At 40.8% G+C, this 19,386-nt stretch overlaps 1 protein-coding gene across 1 annotated transcript; it reads right to left on the bottom strand.

The window, feature by feature from the left end:
• Window positions 1-11,146: 11,146 nt before the first annotated feature.
• LOC309693163 (uncharacterized protein) lies at window positions 11,147-17,663 on the bottom strand. Its single transcript, XM_082512167.1, has 5 exons — window positions 16,412-17,663; window positions 15,419-15,518; window positions 15,289-15,334; window positions 14,959-15,211; window positions 11,147-14,030 (listed from the first exon to the last, which is right to left on the bottom strand). Exons 1-5 carry the CDS (start codon window positions 16,697-16,699, stop codon window positions 12,777-12,779), a joined length of 1,941 nt encoding a protein of 646 aa, XP_082368293.1. The 5' UTR covers window positions 16,700-17,663; the 3' UTR covers window positions 11,147-12,776.
• Between the last annotated feature and the right edge of the window lie 1,723 nt (window positions 17,664-19,386).

The raw sequence follows: 19,386 nt of genomic DNA, 5'->3' as shown, positions 1-19,386 counted from the left end.
CTGGGGGTTCATTGAAAAGAGATGACCCATGGACCTTTCAAGGGTGTGATTTGAGAGCAAATAGTATTCAAGCTTTTCATTATAACTCATGTCTTCTATAAACATTCATGACATGATTCACAGGCAAACTGAAATATGCTACTGGAAATGAGCAATTTTACCAGCATACATTGAGTATTTTCCCTTTTTTGGCATCTGTTTCTTCTGCATTGCCATTTACGCCAATACCATCTGGGAGAAACTATTTTCTAACCGTCCCAAATAAGTAAAACATCTGAAAGTTTCGCTGATTGTTTTGTTTGAAGCAAAAGTATATATTTATAATACCAAATTGGTAGAAATATATTTTCTACTATAATCTTGAAAGGTTAGTAGGCACAGCATGCTTTTGCAGTTTAGGGGTCTGCAGTGAAATGGAAAGAAAGCTGTGCCATTTTCTGCACTGTTATCTGTACTCAGTGGTGGTATTTAGCCTGACAAGCCCTTCTTTAAAAGCAAATGATCCTTTATACATATTCATGATTCCTGCGGAGTATCCTTCTCATGACCTCTAAATTGCTAACTCATCTGGAGACACAAGCGGACACAGATCCTTGATCAGAGTAAGATGTGCCGCCTTAGAGCGGCAGAGCCAACAAATGTCTATTTTTTTCAATCAGATCCAATTACCTCTTTCTTGGCTGGCAAAGCAGAGGTATGGAAGTAAGGACAAAGGGCAGGGATGCGTGAGACAGGGCAGAAATATATCCAGAGAGGGGGAAAATAAAGTAATGAAGATGTTAAGGGAAAGTGGGAGAGAGTAAAAGCAAGTAAAGGCAATATCAAAAGGAGGAAAGGAGCTAGGAGAGAACAAATGAGGTAAGTTATGTAAGCTGGGTGAGGATAAAACAAAGGGATAGAGCAGCAGAAGTGAAGAGTGATAACAGCGTGTACAATTTCAATGATATAATGTTAATCAAAGCGCCATCACAAATTTAACGACTTATAAAATGAAAGGAGAATCAATAGAGAGACAATTGGGTTTAAAAGGATGATGATTAACCCGAGTGATAGATGACCTGCTGTCTGTTGATCATGTTGGCTGTCTTTTTTAAATCATGTGCGCGTCCCGGGCTACAAATGCAGTTCTTTCAGCAAAGCGGTGGAGCTTGCCAAGAACACTAGTGTACTCCAACTCAGTCTTTTATCTTCAACAGAACACGAGGGGAGAGTTGACTCAACCAAGGAGCTGCTGTAAAAATAATTTAATCTGTAAGAACAGTATAGGCATGCATTGAAAGTACACAAGGACCACTGGGTATGCTGGAAATTGATGGTAACTGTGACACTAATTATGTAGGGGGAGGGATTTAACAATATGCACCCTTTGGAGGGGATTACAATTACTCATAGAAAGGTGGAAATGTTAAAATCACCCCACATCTCTTGGGAAATAAATCCAGTTTCTTGGTGGTAGTAAAACTAAAATGTCAGCCTTGTGTTAAAATGGTAAGTGGACTGCATTTTTATGAAGCTTTTCTAGTCTTACTGACCACTCAAAACAGCATTAAAGTGGTGGGACTAAATGAAAAAGTCAGCAGGCTTCATTGCTGGGGACCATAAATGTTGGTACAAAATTTTATGGCAATCCATCCTATAACTGCTGAGATCCTTCAGTCTGGTTGCGTCTACTTGATCTTAAAGAAAAAGGGGGAAAGACCATAACCTTGTGACATGTGAAATTTAATGTATTCAAATTTCAGCATCACAGAGGCCCAGGAAGCTGGGCTTCTGTGAAAATTAACCCCAAAGCTGCTTGCGCTTGCAAGCAAGCATGTTGCACGGCAGCTCTGTCACCACTGCGGTGTGTTAAAGGTATAGTCAGTCATTTTTAGAGGTTATTTGATAGAAAATTTCAATTTTACTCATAAATATGCATTTATTAATGGATAATTACATCTTCCAAAAACTGACAAAATCTTGTCTTCTTCACTTCAAGCCTCATCTGAACTGAAGTCACAACTTCAGTTCAGATGAGTTGGGACAAAAATGTGCATAAACATGCTCATTTAATCCCAATATTGTTGCAATTATCTATAACCTTTACATGTGACCCGCCATCTCCAGACAGCTGAGCCAGCTAAACCACAACAGCTGGTTTTAAGATAGCTATCTTAGGCTTGAGTCTCCTAAAAATCACTCTTTGCCACTGACAGTCATTTGGATTACATTCTCACATTGTATGTTCATTTGCGAAGTTTCCAACAACGTCAGATCCACTTCAAACGAAGTTTCACTAAGGCTGACTAACAGAGGCTAACTTCAGCTAACAGAGGCTAGCAGCAGAGCTTATCCTCAACAACTCACCTCAGTATCACTATCATTGCATAGAAGTGAGCTTCTCAGACACATTGACTTGTAACAGACTATTTTCACAAAGATTTACCACGTAAAGCAGAGTAAATAGATCTGGACGTCAGGAGTATTCTCTTCAATAATGACTGCAATTCTTCTATTTGCAAATAATCACACCAACAGTTATCACATTCACTGCTATTTTCTCTCTTCATTAAAATGAAACAACCATAAAAATTATAGCTATATGCTCACTTACATTATATTATTTGTAAGTGAGCAAATTCAATCTCAGCAGGGAATCAAAAAGTTATTTCCCACACTGTATCCAGACATATGGAAGAGAAATGTGCATAAAACAATGAAATAAAACACAATAACAACATTGGAATTTGAAATGTAAGAAATCAGGTGGGAAAGGTCCCTGGTGGTTATTGCCCTACGTTACCTTTGATTCACCACTTGAACTTAAACACACCGATTAACATTTGTCATGAGTGATTTTTTAAACGAACTCATAAACAGAACCCAGTCAGAGGCACTGTAGGGCAGCTTTTCAAAGTAAAAGAAACCTAGAGCATTATACATAGATTCATGCTAACTTTTACTGTCTTGTTTTGAAAAATAAAATACCTGAGGTAACCTCATAGCTAGTTACAGCCACTGTGTGTGGATCCTGCCTCAGGGCAGCATGGTGGTGTAGTGGTTAGCATTATTGCCATACAGCAAGAAGGTCTGGATTTGGATCTCTTGGCCTCGGGGCCTTTCTGTGTGGAGTCTGCATGTTCTCCCTGTACCAATGTGGGTGTTTTACCTTCCTCCCAGTTCAAAGACATGCATGTTAGGCTCTTTTATTACTCGTTAAATGTAAACGATAGGTAGATAAAGCATAAAATAAAGTGTACAGTATCTGTGAAAAAGTAAATGTGGGTGGTAGAGAAAAGCACAAAAATATTCCAGCCCATTTCATTAAGTTTATGTAACAAAACTACTTGACGGGGGGTTTGACGAAGAGAATAAGAGACAATTGTCTTGTAACCAAGCCAACTGTGGTGAATATTGTTTGGCAGTTTTGTTTTCATGAGACTAGGCTGATTTTTAAGCAGGCCTGGCTAGAAACACAAATGTATAAACAACACCGAGCTGTCTTTTGTGTGATACACATACATGTTAACCAGCTCGATCCCAAAGCAAACAGGCACATGAAAGCTTTTTCTCCTGTACAGCGTGGATCCTGCAGGGAACTTTGAGGCAGGCAAATTCTAGCACACCTATTATGATTTGAAGGAGCACTAAAATGTCTTCGTCTCAGGCTGGCAGTGTCACAGCTTGTCACGAAGTGACAAGATTAAAACTAATTCAAATTTCAAGCAGTTTTCAGGGCCTCAAACTCTGCAGAGGGGATGAAAGGTGTGTATCCAGAAAATAAATGTAAAGGAGGGCTAATTCTAATGAAAGTTTGTGTGGTTTTGCTCCACATCTCTTACATTTTTCTAGCGCAACACTGAGGGAAAAAAGGTGGGAGGTCACTCGCTGTGCTGTAAATTGACTGAGGAGACTTTAAAACAATGAATCAACTGAAATGAGAGCAACACCTTTAAGACACTGACGCTCCTAAATAAAAGTAAGAGGGGAAATATGGTTTTTTGTGACAGATCTCTCTGAGGTTTTGGCAGAATTTTTCACCTCAGCATTGCGTAGGAGTTATAACTCAACTCATTTTTTTCTGTCTCTTCTCATGTGTCAGATTGCGTTAGTTTGCATGCCTCTGCACGTACATTTTGTTCCATTACAAATAAGTCACAAAAAAAGTAACTCTAATGCTGCGTATGTTCTCTATCAGAGCATTTCCTTATCTGCTGGTGTCGGAGGGTTTTATCCCTGCTGAGGAGAGCAACAGACGGAGGTGATGCTGAATGAATGCAATATGCTGCAGCTCCTGTATGTTGATATTATCTGTCAGGTATCATTACTTTTACACTGGAAACTTGGCGCTAAAGGAAATCAGCTGTGCAGCCATCCGTGTGAGCCTCCAACGATCTTCTTGTTGCTTCACAATGCAGCATAAAACTTAAACGAACGCTCTGTGATTAAATGTTTCAGTCACAGTTCGAAGTCTATGCAGACACAAATAGATGTGATAAAACAACAAGACAACAGCATAACTGTTGACTGTTACAGTATGTCTTGCTGTAATGTTTAGTCTTCAGCTGCTGGCGTTGCTGAAAAGAAAATGTGCTTCTTTATGTTTAATATTTGCTTTCAGTAGCTGTTCGTTCGAATACAAGCGAGCGAATGCGCGCGTATATATTTAGGCACATGCTTCTCTTTTGTAAACAACACAGTTGACAACTTGACACGCGCACAGATGCTATGAAATGTTTCAGAGTCGCGCCGAATGTGGGTTTAAGTTCCAAACTGACATTAGTGCGGATATGTGGGTCCCTCTCCCTTCAAATTTATGCTCATCTCTGAGTAAGATCTAACACATCTCCCAACGCAGGGAGAAAACTTTCCGACATCCTTGACATACAACTCAGTCCCCGCTGTTTTGGACTGACAAAGCAGCACTACTGTGACAGAACAAGCGAGCGAGCTAATACGTGCCAGTCAGTTAGGCTGGATAGCGGGAGACGAGTGATTGCACTGCTGATGGAGGTAATTTTGCACAGGGAGGGGGTGCTGATAAATAACAGAATACAAATGCTTTGTGATTGATAAATACTCTGTGACAGCCCTTTGTGTCTGCGGAAAGAAGGCCGCTCTAAAGCAGTGAATGACAACAAAAGCTGCTGCTGTGAAACTTTTCACAGGACGAGCCACACAGAGAAACATGTCCGCCAAAACCCGAGCAGATGAACAGCAAAAAATTTTTCCAGGAATCTTTAACCATTTGAGGTGGACAGTCTACATAATGCAGCTTTTTGATGTTTAAGGAACTGCATTTATTCACTTTCTGTACTGCTTAACGACTTAAATTGGTCTCATGTTTTGAAAATGAATGCAAAGCTATAGCCAGCTAAGACACAGCTAAGCTGTGCTAACCAGCTAGACAGTCATGATTAAAAACTGACATCAGGATGTAATGAAATCATCTCGTGACACCACAGACTAGCCAATCAGTGGCATGCAGTCTTTTGACATCACATTTTCTGAGCCGAGTAGGTACTAGTGAAAAAAGACTAATACGGTCCTACCACAGCACTGGAAGACATCTGTGCACACTGTGGAGATAGGAGGCCACAGGAGGGAAAGGAGGCTGAATGACACATCGACAGAGTGTGCAAAAGTCTTGAGCCTCCTCCTAATTCTTTGAAAATGTTGCCAAAAATTGCCAAGAAAACGGGAAACGGGTGCAGACATTAACTAGAACATGCACACAAACACAGTATGTAAGACAAAAACAGAGCTTGTGTTCACAGTGTTTTTCCATCCAGGTATGCTTTTACTGCTTTGGCAGTGTGTTTGGGATCATTGTCACGCTGAAAAATGAAGCTGTTGCCAATCAGATGCATTCCAGATGGCATTGCATGGCAGAACAGAATCTGATGGCACTTTTCTGCGTTCATAATTCCATCAATTTTGACAAGCTCTTCAAAACCACTGGTTGAAATGCAGCCCCAAACCACAACAGAGCCTCCACTGTGTTTTACAGATTGCTGTAGACACTCACTGTTGTCTGTCGCTCTCCTGACCTCCTCTGTACTTATTAACGATGATCTGAACCAAAAGTTTCAAATTGGGATTCATCACTCCATCTAGATAGGAGGGCTGCCACTTCTTCTTATGTCATCCACTTGTCCAGTTTCCAAAAACGTATAAGGACACCCTGCACACCCTGCAGAGTCATGCATAGTTTCTGACCAATGACTCTTTGGGAATCACTTGTTGGAACACAAATATGATTTTATGTCTGTCAAACTGTGTTATCTTTGGCATTTTTATTAGATTTAACTAAATAAATGGAAACAAATTATATTCTTTGTGACAGGCTGCTAGTAACAAATTGTGTAAAGATTTCAGATGGATTCTTTGCGAAGTTATCTGTCATGTATAAGTATAACAGTGGTTCATCCCTTGAGTTAAGTGCCTTTTTTATTTTTATTCTTCAGCGATCTATAGATCAGTGATACGTGGCTTAACAAATAAACAAACATTACTTTGATAATGGTCAGGTTGAAGGATTGGATAATAGCGGCTACACTAAAAAATGTTTGTAGGTTTACGAGAATTTCATCTCTAAAAGGAAACTGGCAATACTTTTTAATTTTATTTGTTGCTTCCCTCATATTGAACAAATATGACAAATACTTGAATTTAGCTCTTGATAAGCTAGCAAACGAGCATTTTTCACTTAAGCAAAGGCAGCCTGTGATCTGCCTGAGATCGAAAATAAACGCTCTGCTGTCAGTCAGTCTCGCTTTCCACCATGTAAATAAAATACTACTTCAAGTTAAACATAAAACTGCTCTGAAATGTCACACTGTCATTTTTCAAGTTTTTTATTTCCAACAAAACTACTATAATAATTACTGAGGTGGTGCCAGTCGGGCGGTTAGCTGTTTCCTCCTGTTTCCAGTTGAGCTAAGCTCACTAAGGAGCACAGTCCAAAAGGCCAAGTGCATTTCAATAAACAACCAAGTAATGCTGTCTGGGAATTGGTAAGCAAGAAAATGTCATTTGGCCCAGGTGGATTCCTATCTGTCTGGCTTATGGCATTTGGGCTCCTCTGTGCAGAAACCAATTTCCAAATCTGATTTCTTTAGCAAATACTGAAGCTATAAAAGCAAAACACTTATATAGGAGTTCCAGCTATGAGTGGATATGGACCTTACTTTTTTTGCCTTTTTCTCCTAATGTTCCCATCTCTCTGGTTTACACTGTGGAAGAAATGAACAGCAATAAAGGTAGCAGTTTCTTACAGAGCAAATTTGTAGCACCAAATAAATAATATCTTCACACAGATAGTGCAAGCATTCTAAAAACAGATATTTTCACTGTGGCCCCCTCGTCTCAAGCCTGCCTCAAAGCATCAGTCAGGCCAGCTCCGGCTGTTTAACTGACATCCTAAAAAGACCCGCTTCAAATCATCGCACCCAGAGAGGAAGGCGGGGAGAGAGATCTGAAGAGAGCGCCAGAATAAAATGAGAGAAAACAGACAGAGGGGCCTAATGAAAAAGTAGAGAGGGAAAAATGGTGGAAGATTTCTATGCAGTGATGTCCTTGTGACACGGTAAATGACAGGGTGCATGAATTTTGCAAGCATCAGCAGCTTGCTCTGACAAGGGCATCTTAGCTCTTGTGTAATACTCCCAGGGTCTTTGAGGTGTGGCTTTCAGACATCTACAAGACCAAGTGATCACAGGGGGGTGGGGCAGTGAGGAGTAGCCTGCAGAGAATACACTAGCTCCCTGGGAAAAGGACATTAGAAGAGTGGTAAAGATGCAGAAGAAGTAGGGATGGAGGTTTCACTCAGCAGGCCAGCACATGTACTGCAGTATCAGTAACAGTTACCATAGTAATCACGCTGGGGGGATGGCTGCAGTGTGATCACTGTGAAAAATGAGTCAGTATTAGTGGCACAATGATGACATCTAGTGGTTGTCTGGGACTGTCAGGGCACTACGTTACCCGAAGTATAGGTGTTTGTCTTCAGGTCGTTTTTGTGTGAGCTGCAGTTTCGGAGATATTTGCTGCAGTTCACCGTCTTTTGATTATAACGGAGCAGAAATCATTCTTTCCATACATCTTTAACCCGTTGCTCAGAAGATACAAAGCTTGTGCCACACTTCAGCAACCACATCTCTGTGCAATAGCCATGACAAGAGGGTCAGGCTGACACAGGAGGTGAAAACTAATGGTTTCAAGCTTGGGTAAACTATCATGTTAGCTTGCTGCAGTCTTCTTTTAGTTAGTGAGAGCCATTTGTACTCACCCAAAATATCTAAGGAAGGCTTCCAGCACCTTGTTGAATCATTGCCACAAAGAATTGAGGCAGCTCCAAAGAGATCCAACCCTGAACTAGCAAGGTGTACCTAATAAAATGACAAATGAGTCTATTTCCATTTTTTTAATCTCTACTAAATATAATCTCTGCAGCTTCCCTTACTGCCTTGAGAGTGCAGCCCTGAAGTATGAAGTTTTGTATCTCAGTAAAGAAATTTTTAGTCTTTTAGTTCATTTTTCCAAATATTGAGGCTACGTTTAGATCTGCCAGCCATCAGTGGGTCTAATCCACTAAGCAGCCTTGGCAGCTTTTCCACCAGAGAAAAGCTAAAGAAGTTTTACCAACTCTCAGAAAAACTTGATGGGCCTTGAAGCAACCTTAAGCTCTGGCGTACTCCCTCTCTCTCTCACACACACACAGGAAGAGAGAAAAAGGATAAACATGTAGGCAGAGGGATTCATTCAGGGTTTTTGATCAAAGTGGGGATTCTGAACCCAGACACACCCTGACAATTTAAATTCAAGAATTGCGAGATAGCCCCAAACAGTCCACTGTTCAGCTGTACTAAACACATGACAGTGCACTGCTGATTTTAACCATCAGGCTGACTTATTTAATGTAATCTTCCATAAGCACATAACATGAAGTAAATGACAGGATAAAGATTGCAGACTTTCAAAACTGTAGCTGGACACCTTTGCTGGACATTTTTTTTCAGTAAATCACTATATTTAGTTTCTCAGTGGTGCTTCAACAAACAAGCAAAGACTTTTATTTACTTTTACGAACCCATAGTTCTAGTTTTGCTAGACATAATGGTCAAATCAAAAAAGTTTATCATAATGAATAAATCATCATCATTTGCAGCTAATAAACTTAAAAATAAAAAGCCACTGGTATTTCTTTTAAAATATTCTGTATCACTTCATCAGAGTTTACATACAGACGTTTTCATTGCTGTGACAAACTAAGTCTGCTTCATGATTCAGTAGCTCGTAGAACCGCCTTTATCAGCAACAATTTGAAGTAACTGTTGTCTGTATGAGTTTATCGATCACAATCACATCATTGTGGAGGAATTTTGGCACATTCTTCCTTAAGTGCTGCTTCTCTTCGTTGACGTTTCTTGGCCTCTCTAAGGTCAGCACTTTAACTGCAAGGTATCCAGCTTCTGTGGCTGCAAAACAAACTAGTGCTGTGCAATACTGCAGATGTTGCTATGATCTGATATGAGGTAACTACAGGGCCAGTAATGCAGATACCGATACTGATACCGAACTTATAGAAGGCAGCTTGTGTAGGGGAGTGTCATGATTTTTAAGATGAATTATCATCAATTTGCAAATTCTGAACACATTTTAATGAACAATGAATCACTGTGATTTTACTTTCCATGATAATTAGTTAATATAGCAAACGAACCATTCAACTTTTCATGAATGATGAAACTTGGGTCAACTTCTGTTGTTTAAATCTCAATTATCACATAAAGCTTCAGACATTTTTCACAGTGCAATGAACTTAGGGGATAGAAACAAAGTACCAATACCATCATGCTAGTCTCGATCCAGTACCAGTGTTGATGTCAATACTATCGATATTTAGATTGATCTGCCCAGCTCTAAAACAAACCCAAATCATCAGCCTCCACCACCGTGACTGACAGTTTGTATGGGATGTTTGAGCTGATGTTCTGTGTTTGGGGTTCACCATCATGTTTGCTGTGCATTATGGACAAACATCTCCACTTTGGCCTTGTTTGCTTCAGAAGTCGTGCTGTTTATTCAGATGCTTTCTGCTTGCATCCCTTCCAAACAACCTAAACTTGCTCAGTCTTTTTTCTAATCGTACTCTCATGAACTTTAACATTTAACATCCTAACTGAGGCCTGTAGACTCTCAGATTAAGCTTTTGAGTTTTCTGCATTTTCTGTTACATTTTCAAAATGTAAGGCAAGGCAAGGCAAGGCAAGTTTATTTGTATAGCACAATTCAACAACAAGGTGATTCAAAGTGCTTTACAGAGACATTAGAAACAAGAACAAATAAAAAGCATGATTTAAAATTGATTAAAACAAGCAAATAAACTAACTAACTAATTAACAAACAAACAAACAAACAACAGTATATAAAATCAAAACAGATAAAATCAGAACAGTAGATAAAATCAGTAGTTAAATGTAAGTTTTGAAATTTAAGCTTAAAGTGTGGATTTGGTGCTTTATTCAAATGCAGCTGAGAACAGGTGAGTCTTCAACCTGGATTTAAATAAACTGAGTGTTTCAGCTGATCTGAGGCTTTCTGGGAGTTTGTTCCAGATATATGGAGCATAAAAGCTGAATGCAGCTTCTCCGTGTCTGGTTCTGACTCTGGGAACTGATAAAAGACCGGATCCAGATGACCTGAGGGATCTGGATGGTTCATACTGGGTCAGGAGGTCATTGATGTATTTTGGTCCTAAACCATTCAGAGCTTTATAGGCCAGCATCAGAACTTTAAAGTCTATCCTCTGACGGACAGGCAGCCAGTGTAAAGACCTCAGAGCTGGACTGATGTGGTCCACTTTTTTGGTCTTAGTGAGGACTCGAGCAGCAGAGTTCTGAATGAGCTGTAGTTGTCTGACTGATTTTTTAGGTAGACCTGTAAAGATGCTGTTACAGTAATCAAGCCTACTAAAGATGAATGCATGGACTAGTTTTTCCAGGTCCTGTTGAGACATCAGATCTTTTATCCTTGATATATTCTTGAGGTGATAGTAAGCTGATTTTGTTATTGTCTTAATGTGTTTTTCTAAGTTTAGGTCTGCATCCATCACTACACCCAAATTTCTCGCCTGGTTTGTGGTTTTTAGATGTATAGATTGAAGTTCTCTGGTGACCTGTAATCGTTTTTCTTTGGCGCCAAAGACTATTACCTCAGTTTTGTTTTTGTTTAGCTGGAGAAAATTGTGGCACAACCAGTCATTGATTTCCTCAATGCATTTACCAAGAGCCTGTACAGGGCCTCGGTCTCCTGGTGACATTGTGATATATATTTGTGTGTCATCTGCATAGCTGTGATAGTTTATTTTGTTGTTGTTTATAATCTGTGCCAGTGGGAGCATGTAGATGTTAAACAGAAGGGGTCCCAAGATGGAACCTTTGGGAACTCCACATGTGATACTTGTCTGCTCAGATGTGAAGTTACCTATTGATACAAAGTATTTCCTGTTTTCTACGTATGTTTTGAACCAGTTTAGTACAGTTCCTGAAAGACCTGTCCAGTTCTCCAGTCGTTTGAGTAATATGTTGTGGTCAACTGTATCAAATGCTGCACTGAGATCCAGTAAAACTAGGACTGACATTTTTCCACTGTCTGTATTCAGACATATGTCATTAAACACTTTGGTCAGAGCGGTTTCAGTGCTGTGGTTCTGTCTAAAACCTGACTGGAAGGCATCGTAGCAATTATTCTGTTTTAAGAAGTAACTGAGCTGTTGAGAAACTGCTTTTTCAATGATCTTACTTAAAAACGGGAGATTTGAGATCGGCCTGTAGTTGTTCATTTGTGTCTTGTCAAGATTGTCCTTTTTCAGTATAGGTTTGATTACAGCAGTTTTTAGTGATTCTGGAAACACACCTGATAATAAAGAAAAGTTGACGATCTGTAACAGGTCTGACTCTAAAGTCTTTGAGACCTTTTTGAAAAAACTTGTTGGCAGGACATCTAAACAGCAGGAGGAGGAGTTCAGTTTACCTAAGATGTCCTCCAGGTCTTTGCTGTTAATAGGTTGAAACTGTTTCATGGTGTTTAAACAGTTTTTTGGTGGACACAGTACATATCCTGGATCTGCTGTTGATGTACCAATTGCTTGTCTAATTTTTTGGATTTTTTCAGTGAAGAATTTGGCAAAGTCATTGCAGGCCATGGTCGAATGAAGTTCAGCTGCCACTGACACAGGAGGGTTTGTTAGCCTGTCAACTGTAGAAAATAAGACCCGAGCATTATGGCTGTTTTTAGTGATGATGTCAGAGAAGTAGGACCTCCTTGCATTCCTCAGTTGTAAATTATAATTGTGAAGTTTCTCTTTATAAATGTCATAATGTAAACTTATATCATATTTAAAGATTAAATAAAATAAGGTTTTCTCATCAAATAAAAACCACATGTTGTGGCAGAGCTAATATAAGACTGGAAACTGACTGTATGTAGTGATAAAAATAAAAACAATGGAAGTTCATTCTTACATTAGCGTCATTTTGATTCTGAATAAATACTGACTTGCTCTTCTTCAGGCAAGCAGTGCCATAACGTTCGATCAGCTTCCATCTGTTTGCAATTCACCTCCACATCTGTTAAGATAAAAAGGCTTCGGAAAATCAAACAACAGTGTGGAACTCCCTATAAAGCAACGATTTCATGCATGTACTGAATTATATCAATAGTGGCTGTGTAGTGTGATCCTTCTGTTTTTACATCATTAAAAAAGACAAACAAAAAAACAAAAACCACAGACTTCAGACCACCAGGCCCTTCTTTGATCTTTCTCTCCGTTTCTTAACAGTCTTCTGGCTGCTGCACCTCTTCTTCTTTGCTTCTACTTCTGGGTCAAAATCAGAGTCACTGTCACCGTTTGGTCGCCTTCCCAATGTCTCCTCCTCCTCCTCTTCTTCTTCTTCCTCCTCTTCTGTCGAGTCAAAGGATAAATCACTACCTGACTGCTTGTCCTCGCTCCCCTCATCACCGGAGCCTGTTTTCTTTAACTTCTGTACCTTTGATTTGATTCCTCTGGGCCTGTCCGTGCTTCTCCTTTTACTTTTCGGCTTCATTGATCTCTCCCTCTGAACCTTCTGTTTTACTTTCACACTGTCAAACTCAGAGTTCACGTCTCTCTTTTTCTTGTTCCTCTTAGCATCATTTGCCCTTTTATCCATCTGCTGAAGTCCAGAGCTGGACGTGTGGTAACGCTGGACGTGACTTTTCAAGCTCACGTTGTGGTTGAAGCACATGTCACAGAGCTGACACTTGTACGGCCGCTCCCCGGTGTGCAGACGCATGTGGGACTTCAGGTGGCTCGTCTGGTTGAAGCCACGCTGGCACACCGAACACTTGTACGGTTTCAGTCCTGTGTGCACAACGGAGTGCCTCCTGAGACGATGTATGTCCTTGAAGTCAATCCCACAGACTCCACATTTGAACTCCCTCGAGACTCTGTGCTTTGCCAGGTGGCTCCGGCGTTCTTTACTGGTGGCGAATGTCTTTGGACAGTCGGGACATTTAAAGGGATCTTTTTTATCCTGGTGGGTCAGCTCGTGCCTAAATTTGTCCGCCCTGGTTTTGAAGGTGACATAGCAATACTTGCAAGGATGCTCGTACGTTTCGTCGTGGATTTCGCTATGATTTCTTAGAGCAATCTCAGAAACGCACCTTTTCCCGCAGATATTGCAGGAGTAGGGTTTTATTTTGTGCTCGCATGTGTGAGGCTTCAGGATGAGGAAAAAACGTCCGCACTCTGTGCACAACTCATTAATTTCGAGGCCACCCGGGGATTCAAAATCTTCCTCTTCGCCTTCATCCTCGGTTTCCTCCTCAGACTCCTTTGTGAGCTCGTCAGCCACCAAAAGTTCCTCCGTGGGATTCCAGTCCCCATCTGAACTCATCCCACCTCTATTGCCTTCCTCTTCGTCGTCTGAAGGATCGCTTTTTTCATCGCTAAAAGTGACGGCCTCAGACAAAGCCACAGCGCCGGCGTTGTCGTCTCTTAGCGCTGACTGTGAATGACAAGAATGGCAACGTAGCATTTGGGAAACTTTTTCAAGCCTGTACAGCAAAGAGTTTTCATGAAAAATGACTAAGACAGAGGTGCAAGCAAAGGACAAAGTATCATTTCTATAAGTGCTTTTTTTAAAACTGCAATTCAGCAAAAGCGCGGGCAAAGACACAAAAAGCAGAAAACAGATACTTTTTTGTTCCAAATGGAATAATAGAGATGCAGAATTTGCATCTTTCTGAGAGAATTAAGTTAAAATACCCGGCTTTAGAGAATTCAAAATAATTTTACAGACTGCTACCAAAACGGTTTTGATCTCTATGGATAGTTTTCTCGTTTACAACATCTGCAAGTGGGAGAATTTTTTATAACTAATCCGTGTGAATAGTAAGGGTTAGGGGCGTGGCCACTTTGATTGAGTGTGCTGACACAGGCAGCTGTAAACCCGTTGGTGTCTGCAGCGGCGTCACATCTGCTAATTGGAGTCACTGTGTTAGTGGTCTTGCGTGTTCCTTTTGGGGCGCCTGCTACATCCTGCTGTATAGTATAACCCATCCAAGAAGTCTGTACTTCAGAGTGAAACACAACTATTGTTTTTGGTTACATTATAATTCAAAATTGCATCCATTTTGAAAGACAGGTAGGCTGCTCTAGTCAGCTGTTTGAATACACTTTTTTTGAAAGACTGCTTTCTGCTAGCTAAAATAAGCATCTCAATTCATATCATTAAGCATTACCAATGCAATCCCAACCATAATGCGTGACATTACGGCGGATACAGCTATCTTTTAGTCTATGATATTTAATGAAATATGTCATATTAAACTTTTTATGAGTCAAGTCCAGTTAGGAATCATAAAATAAACACATTGCAAACTTCTCTGATGACCAAGTTTTCTTTAGTAGACAGTAAATCAGGTTAAACCTACCAGCTGGGTCTCTGGGGTTCCCTCTGTGCCTCTTGTCAGGCGTCCATCTTCAGCGGCAGGGAGAGGGGCACTGACCTGACCATTCCGCTTGTTTTTGTAGTCGCACTTATGGCATCGTTGTTTCAAGATGATGAGCTCCCCATAGGTTACTTTCACTGCCTGGAGTTTGTCTCCACATGTTGGGCACTTTTGGCCAAACACCTTCAGGAGGCAATTTTCATTCACCATGTATTTGTCGTTCTGAAGTGCAGGCCTGAAACACAAGAATACAAACAGTCAGACGCGTCATGATGTCACATCTTCAAACATGCTCAGAAATGTGGAACTTACAATTCCTGGTTCGAATCTGTGTCTGGAGTTTCAGGAGTGAGAGCATCTGAAACATTGTGGGGGACAGGCTTGAATACAACACTTTGTCACACTTTAGATTTTTAATGGTGTGATATGGACACTTTCTTACCTCTCAAGGGGCATTCTGTTATTTCAGGGGAACAAGTAGAGCTCTTACATAATTCTAGGTCATCACACTGACTATCTGCATCTGTGGTGGTAACAGGTTCCTACACAAAAATCACAAAAAAACACAAAAGCTTTCAGTCAAACAAAGCCACAAACAGTTAACAAGCATGCGTTTTTTGTCTATACCCATCAATGTATGGATTTCAAAGTAAAATTGCTCTTCAAGTGACTCATTTCAACAACCAAAAAAATTGAGCCTGTCATTGATGAAATAGCAATAATAAAACACAAAACAAAAATTTATGTGAAAAAAAAAATCAAATTGCAGATAACAGAAATATTGAAATATGATAAACTTGTCTTAAAATAGCCACGCTTAGAATTGCAATTCAAACACCGTGTAAAGCCATTAAAAATAGTTAATATGTCACTTAATATACTTTAGATCAACAGTATTCATATACGCAATTTCGGATAGCTTTTGATGTTGCTGATCTTTAGTAAAATTAGTCTGTGGAAGCAAATCTTTCCTTCTAATAGATGGATAGTGGAAAAAGTAAAGTCTCTTTACCTTGAAATACAAAATCAAACTGACTTATTGATTGATATTGACTGAGTAACTCGATAAGGGTGTGTACTGTGGATCTAAAATAAAATTAGTCTGTGGAAACAGGACGTTCACCTGTAATGGCTGTTCACGACTTAAAATCTTAATTAAAAAAATAAATCAGCTTTCATTATTTATGTTTAATTTTGAAATGAATTCATTTTCTATAGTATTTTGGCATTTATGCCAGACTAAACGTGTGGTGTGGGCTAACATAGAAATCACATTCATTTGAAAGTCGCTTTTATTTTGTAAACACGTCTCAGTTTCTCTTTCCGTAATACACAGTATATAGGTATAACGCAAAGCAACGTGGAAGCTGGCTTGGGAGCAGTTTTTTAAAGATCCGGTGAAGTCCAGCAACAGGTGATCCCTCAGCTGACTTACCTCATCCTGTGGGCTCTCCACGGGTTCCTCTGGCTCTGTGTTGACCCACAGTGAGGGGACAGCACCGGGCTTCAGCTGCACCGAGCCACTCAGAGCCAAGCTCACGAAGCAGTCATCTGTGAAGTGTTCACTGCAAATAGTGATATCAGTCCAGGACGATTCTTTTAGTCGCTGCTTGTTGACTTCGAACAGAAACAGGACCCACTCCAGTCTCCTCTCCGGGTCCTCTGGTAGCCTGAACCGCTGCACATTGTGTCGCCACGAATCACAACCAACGACGGAGCACATGCTGGGCTACAGATGTGACCCTCCAGTTGTAGAAGTGGTCGGACAGCGTTACGTTTTAACGCTCGCTTGCTGTAGCTGCCACATTTTAACATAAACAACAATGGCAGGCTAATGGCTAAGTAAGCGAATGTTGTGCTAACAGAACTGGCGTGGCTCTCTGGCTGGGTTCGCTTGGTTTGGCGACCAGCGTATCCCGGCTTAACAAGTAGATGACGCTGGCATTTCTCGTCACTTAGGTAGAAAACTTGCACAGCTCCACAAATTAAAAATTAAAAAGACTAAAACCAACACTGAAACTATTAAAAAAAAAAAACTAAAGTAAAACTAGACATTTTCAAACAATCAAAGCTATATTAAAATCAAGAAATGATTTTTTTTAAAGTAATCAGAAAATAGAAAACTATACTATAATAACTGGTATTTAAAAAGTAATCAGAAAATAGAAAACTATAATAACTGGTATGGTGGCCTTTAACACAGTTGTTACACAGCATTTCTAATATGGGTATTAAAACACTGGATATTTCCAGTGTAAAAGCACATGTGGAAAACAGTCTGGTCCTGTGTGCTACATGCCCCAGGAGGATAGCTTTTTCTTTGTGAAATAATGCCTTCTCTGTCCTGATTGGGTGCTGCTGCTTGAATCAAGTCAATCAGCAATCGGCAGATCCCTATATAACGTTTGTGAAGCTGTGTTTCTGGGCCTTCTGGCCATTTTCACTGCCATACATGTGCAGGCTCACATGCCTTTGATTTGTATTTTTAGCCTTATGTGACTTTGTTCAGACTGCCTGTAGGGGAGAATTGCTTTTGTAACGTAATCCCTTGTTTTCTACTGTTTATGTGCTGGTTAGGTTGGCTATCTTTGTATATTTTGTTTTCTTTGGCATTGGGCAAGTTCCTTTTATTTTCTGTTAGGGATGTTTTGTTTGTTATGTTGGCGTTAGCTCTCCCTTGAGTTAAATGTCAGTCTGAACCAAAGTTTTAAACTAGCAGAAAATAAACCTTTAAAAATGCCATCTTGACTCCTCTTTCACTATTTTAACTTTATGTTATTCCCTCCTATCTCTTCGGCTAGCCAGGGGATGTAAAAGACACATTAAGCTGTTTCTGAATAAATCATTAGCTCAGTATTTTTAGTTCATTGTTTCAAATATCCTGATTTGTTGTTGGTCTTACTACTGTTTTTACTATTGGACTTTTTCCTTTTTTTTCAGCTGGGTCAATGTCGCAGTCAAATTTTTCTTCTCCCACTAGATCTCCTTTTGCTTCATGTCTTCCTCCTCCTTCTCCTGCTCCTCCTCGTCCACAGTCACTCTGTCCCATTAGCCAGAGCACCACCAGCGCTGCCGTTTTTCTGTCCAGGAGTTGCCGTGTGATAACAGGGGATGTGATTCTTCAAGATCACATTGTCATTGAAGGATTGATCGCAGAGCTGACACTTGTAAGGCCGCTGCCGTGTGTTCAGGCGGATGTGGGATTTCGGGGGGTTGGCTGAAGCCCCGCTGGCTTTGGACTGTAGGAGAGAGCTGGAGTATCTTGAGGAAGCCCATGCAAGCACAGGAAAAATGTGCAAACCCCACACAGAAAGGCTCCAGGCAAATGTGAGGCTCAAGCCAGCATCCAGGATTATTACAGTTAACTAAAACTAGATGTGTTAACTTAAGAAGTCAGAAATTAATCAAGTGTAACATTAACTGTATGCAGTTTTGTGGCCTGACTTTCCCACCTGGTAGGTGTAGTCGCATTAAGGACATCACTGCTTTAAGACGAAGAGCGCTCCATGGGTGACCATATCAGAATCAGAATCAGAATGGGTTTATTGCCAGATGTTGAGGTTTACAACATTAGGAAATTGCTGCGGTGCTTCAGTGCAGACAATAAGAATTAAAGTGCTATGTAGAAAGAAAGATATGTGCATGAGATATACATGAGATATATACATGAGAATAAGAATTATGAGTGCTACGTAGAAAGATATATACATGAGTGCAGGTGGTGATCAGTGCCAAACATGAAATGATGCAGTGACACAGCGTAGGGTCATATGTTAGTGGCGGGGACAATCATGTGGTTATTGTTCATGTGTCCAACAGCAGAGGGGAAGAAACTGTTCTTATGGCGAGAGGTTCTGGTGCGAATGGACCGGAGCCTCCTGCCTGAGGGGAGCAGGTCAAACAGACTGTGTCCAGGGTGAGAAGGGTCAGCTGAGATCCGGGCTGCACGCCGCAGTGTCCTGGAGGTGTACAGGTCCTGCAGAGATGGGAGTCTGCAGCCAATCACCTTCTCAGCAGAGCGCACAACACGCTGCAGTCTCTGTTTGTCCCTGATAGTGGCTCCAGCGTACCACACGGTGATGGAGGAGGTGAGGATGGACTCGATGATTGCAGTGTAGAATTGCATCATCGTCCGTGTTGGCAGGTTGAATTTCTTCAGCTGCCTCAGGAAGTACATCCTCTGCTGGGCTTTCTTGATGACGGAGGTGATGGTGGGCTCCCACTTCAGGTCCTGGGTGATGGTGGTACCCAGGAAGCGGAATGAGTCCACAGAGGTGATGGGGGTGTCAGTCAGGATGATGGGGGGGAGTGGGGCTGTGTGCTTCCTGAAGTCCACAATAATCTCCACTGTCTTCTGGGCATTCAGCACCAGGTTGTTGTGGCTGCACCAAGACACCAGACGTTCAACCT

This window comes from Aulonocara stuartgranti (assembly GCF_965226115.1).
Source record: "Aulonocara stuartgranti genome assembly, chromosome: 18".
NCBI classification, from domain to species: Eukaryota; Metazoa; Chordata; class Actinopteri; order Cichliformes; family Cichlidae; genus Aulonocara; species Aulonocara stuartgranti.
This window is presented reverse-complemented; position numbering and strand designations above follow the sequence as displayed.

Bases quoted from the DNA above. Each gene is read 5' to 3' on its own strand.
- LOC309693163 (XM_082512167.1), bottom strand. From the start codon at position 16,699: ATGTGCTCCGTCGTTGGTTGTGATTCGTGGCGACACAATGTGCAGCGG. The intron at 15,519-16,411 runs GTAAGTCAGCTG...ATTTTTGTGTAG, and splicing joins TGGAGAGCCCACAGGATGAG to GAACCTGTTACCACCACAGA. The intron at 15,212-15,288 runs GTAAGTTCCACA...CTTGTGTTTCAG, and splicing joins ACAGATTCGAACCAGGAATT to GCCTGCACTTCAGAACGACA.